The sequence below is a fragment of the Oncorhynchus keta genome, chromosome 18, assembly GCF_023373465.1.
Source record: "Oncorhynchus keta strain PuntledgeMale-10-30-2019 chromosome 18, Oket_V2, whole genome shotgun sequence".
Taxonomy (NCBI): Eukaryota; Metazoa; Chordata; class Actinopteri; order Salmoniformes; family Salmonidae; genus Oncorhynchus; species Oncorhynchus keta.
In genome coordinates this window covers 35,823,836-35,828,241 of record NC_068438.1, presented here as the reverse complement: position 1 = coordinate 35,828,241, position 4,406 = coordinate 35,823,836, and the positions used below count along the sequence as shown (strand labels likewise).

General features: G+C 45.6%; 1 protein-coding gene across 2 annotated transcripts in view; it reads right to left on the bottom strand.

Annotated features, from left to right (window-relative positions):
* The window catches only part of robo1 (roundabout, axon guidance receptor, homolog 1 (Drosophila)), a 476,268-nt gene extending 472,089 nt beyond the window's left edge, over nt 1–4,179 (bottom strand). Inside the window, exon 1 of one of the 2 annotated variants that reach the window (XM_052467998.1) lies at nt 3,344–4,179. In XM_052467998.1, the coding sequence (XP_052323958.1) occupies nt 3,344–3,491 (148 nt within the window). In that variant the 5' untranslated portion in view covers nt 3,492–4,179. The remainder of the gene's footprint in view (nt 1–3,343) is intronic. The other variant, XM_052467999.1, reaches the window with a different exon arrangement.
* Nucleotides 4,180–4,406: the final 227 nt, after the last annotated feature.

Sequence of the window (4,406 nt, the reverse complement as noted above, 5' to 3'; positions counted from 1 at the left end):
GTGTGTAGTGAAATACAGAACCTGTGAGAATTTACTTTTGAACAAACTCTTGGTTTTACAGCTACAGTAAAAACTATTTTGTCATGATGAAATCACAGGAGAGGTGTTAGGGACTGTGAGCCACTCAGAAAGACACCCACCACAGACAGAAAGAACTCCTGCAGAATGAAAAGTGAAACCCCATTACTTCCAACCACATGACAGCTAACACATCTCCAAACTGCAGACTCACAGCAGCTCTTAGCCCTAGTCACTGGGCCATCAGACAGGGTGGACTGACTGACCTGACATGAAACACAACACTTCAGGACTGGAACCATACCAAGAAGTCATCAGCAAGGTACAGTTGAAATCTGAAGTTGACATACTGTCAGGTGTGTGCGTACTGGTAGCGAAGTTTTGCGAAAACGCGCAAAACAGTCACAAGAATAAAGTTTAACAATAGACATCTTCGTGAAAAATAACACCGAAAAAACAAGCCAGTCTGGCGCGTCAACAATACACACGTAACACAAACAATCTTACACAAAGAACATGATGGGGAACAGAGGAATAAATACATGTAGATTGATTGGGGAATGAAAACCAGGTGTGCAGGGAACAAGACAAAACAAATGGATACATGAAATAGGGAGCGTCGGTGGCTAGAAAGCCGGTGACGTCGACCGCCGAACAAGGAGAGGAGCCGACATCGGCGGAAGTCGTGACACATACACATAGATTGGAGTCATTAAAACCCGTTTTTCAACCACTCCACAAATTTCTCGTTAACAAACTTTAGTTTTGGCAAGTCGGGTAGGACATCTACTTTGTGTCTTTCAAGGCCTATTTTCAAACTCAGTGCCTCTTTGCTTGACATCGTGGGAAAATCAAAAGAAATCAACCAAGATCTCATAAAACAATTGTAGTCCTCCACAAGTTTTGGTTCATCCTTGGGGGCAATTTCCAAATGGATGAGGGTACCACGTTCATCTGTACAAACAATAGTACGCAAGTATAAACACCATGGGACTATGCAGCCGTCTTACCGCTCAGGAAGGTGACGTGTTCTGTCTTCTAGAGATGAACGTACTTTGGTGCGAAAAGTGCAAATCAATCCCAGAACAACAGCAAAGGACCTTGTGAAGATGCTGGAGGAATATCCACAGTAAAAATGTTCTATATCAACATAACCTGAAAGGCCGCTCAGCAAGGAAGAAGCCACTGCTCCAAAACCGCCATAAAAAAGCCAGACTACGGTTGGGGACAAAGATCGTATGAAAACAAATAGAACTGTTTGGCCATCATGACCATTGTTATGTTTGGAGGAAAAAGGGGGAAGCTTGCAAGCCGAAGAACACTGTCACGCCCTGACCCTAGAGAACCTTTTACTTTGGTTAGGTCAGGGTGTGACTAGGGTGGGTAGTATAGTTTTTTATTTTCTATGTTGGCCTGGTATGGTTCCCTATCAGAGGCAGCTGTCTATCGTTGTCTCTGATTGGGGATCATACTTAGGCAGCCTTTTTCCACCTTGCTTTTTAGCCCTACAAAGCTGTACGTTTCGTTTGTTACTCTTTCTTGTTTTGTGCCGGTTATCATAAATAAAAAATCATTAACCTACCCCACGCTGCATCTTGGTCCGACCATCCTTCCAACAACGATCATTGCAAACACCATCCCAACCGTGAAGCACGGGGTGGCAGCATCATGTTGTGGGGGTGCTTTGCTGAAGGAGTGACTGGTGCACTTCACAAAATAGATGGCATCACGAGGGAGGAAAAATAAGTGGATATTTTGAAGCAACATTCAAAGACATCAGTCAGGAAGTTAAAGCTTGGTCGCAAATGGGTCTTCCAAATGGACAATGACCACAAGCATACTTCCAAAGTTGTGGCAAAATGGCTTAAGGACAACAAAGTCAAGATATTGGAGTGGCCATCACAAAGCCCTGACCTCAATCCTATAGAAAATGTGTGGGCAGAACTAAAAAAGCGTGTGCGAGCAAGGAGGCCTGGGCCAGAATTCCCCCAACTTATTGTGGGAAGCTTGTGGAAGGCTACCTGAAACATTTGACCCAAGTTCAACAATTTAAAGGCAATGCTACCAAGTACTAATTGAGTGTATGTAAACTTCTGACCCACTTGGAATGTGATGAAATAAATAAAAGCTGAAATAAATCATTCTCTCAACTATTATTCTGACATTTCACATTCTTAAAATAAAGTGGTGATCCTAACTGACCTAAAACAGGGCATTTTTACTAGGATTAAATGTCAGGAATTGTGAAAAAGTTTAAATGTATTTGGCTAAGGTGTATGTAAACCTCTTACTTCAACTGTACATAAAATAAAGAAAATGTTTCCTTACATACAGAGAGAAACCAGTGCCAATACTTTGGAGGGAAAAACTCACATTTTTCAAGCTCAGACAAGTAGCTAAAAAGTGTGCCTTGTCTAGTGATGCTAAAACACACTGACCTGGTCTCCTTGGAGAAGACAGAAGACCTTACATGACTTTGTACGTTTCACAGTCAGTCATTTAATCTTGGAACAGTATCAAGGCTTCTCTATCTCCCTTCAACCTCCAGAAGGGGACAGGACAGTTAGGGACACTCTGCCAGTTCATCGCTCAGTGTCAAACAGTGATCGCATGCCAAACAATCACATTAGCCTTGCAGTCTAAAAGCTGGGGGACAGACAGTGCTGGTAGCCACAGTGAACCATAGCTCTCCCTGCTCATTACTGGGGTCTCTCTATCTCTCTATCCCTCCCTCCCTCCAGACAGACCACATCTCAGCATCTATAATGCACTCACGCCTGAAGAGAGACACTCAGCTTTTTACTAGGAAGGAAATTGCCAGTCGGGCCTCGCTCAACAGCTTTTAACAACTCAACACTGGTCAACTAATGACTGTCTGAGATGGAGTGAAGGAGAAATAGTCATGTTGGAAATACAGTAGGAGAGAGGTGGAGAGAAAATTAGAGTGAGCCAGATTAAGAGAGTGAGGGTAAAGTATGTCTAGAAGTAGTCATAACAAAGTTAAATAACTGCTAACAAAGTTCAGAACCACACACATTGCTATTCTAAGCCTGGCAGGTAATGCCAGTTCTTTCATCTTTTCACTGATAAATGATTTGCCTCCCATTTGCGGCTGTCTGTCAGCAGAGGACAGAGACGACACGTCTGAATTAACACGAAGCTTAGAGCTCAACTTCATCAAACTGATATCAAAGAGAGAGAGAAAAATGTATGAAAAGAGGGAGAGAGATGTGCATGGGAGGGTGTGCGACAGACAGAGGGAAAGAGAGATACAGAGAGAGGGAGTGTAGTAGTTTTGGGAGCTGGAGGAGGAGGGGTTACTCACGGGTCCTGTCACCTTTCCACCTCCAGCCACTCTTGTACCGCCCCTGTCCATCCCCTGGCATACATGCTCCATTCAGCACCTCCAGCAGCAGCAGCAGCAGCAGCAGGGGCATCCGCCTTGCAGCCATGCCTGCCTCCACAGATCTCATTGGGGTTAGAGAACAGAGCAGAGGGCCGAAGGGGGAGACGTGCCTGGTTCTCTCATATCACACACAGCTGTGGTGGGGGGGTCCAGAGTACAACAACAACACCGCCTCCCCTTCCTCCTCCTCCTTCACAGTTTCAGCCCAGGTCACACCATCCACAGCCAACCTTGACAGCCCCCCTCTTCCTGCAGGACTGGACTGATTCCTTTGAAGGAAGCAGCAGTGTTGGCGAGTTGGCTGGGGAGGCGAGGTGGCTGGGGAGGCAGACTATAATTCCAGCATGGGCACACAGGCAGATTAAAGCCTGGATTTCTGCAGCGATGCTCTGAAATATTGATTCCGCTTTTTTCTATCCGTCTTCTCTCTTCCTCTTCTTTCTCTGCCTCTCAGAGTTGGTGGAGTATTTATTGGAGTCCTGTTGAAATGCTTATAGGCTCAGCTTCACCGGAGACACTTCCCATGGAGTGCTGGAGAGAAGTGTTTTCCTCTTACTATGTACAAGTTGCTGAGAGCAGTAGCAGAGACACTTCGGCAACGGTCAGGTCCGGTGACAGTGATAGTGACACATCAATTGATCCGACAGCTCTTTCTCAGGCAGTTACTGGCCACGGCTAACAGTCTGTGTGTCCCTCCTCCCCCTCCGTACAGCACCCACCTCTTCTTACATCACAGGAGACAGTGTTGATATGAATATAAGAAATACATGAGAGAGAGAGAGAGAGAGAGAGAGAGAGAGAGCATTCTCAACACAGCAGCCTTGACACTGCAAACAGAGACTCTGAGGGAGGGAGAACCACCACGAGTAACAGAGAGAGGAAAGGAGGGAGGGAGAGAAAGAGGGACAGGGAGGGAGAGAGAGAGAGAGAGAGAGAGAGAGAGACTAGAGCGGGGACTGTGAATGGATATTTCACAAGTGCT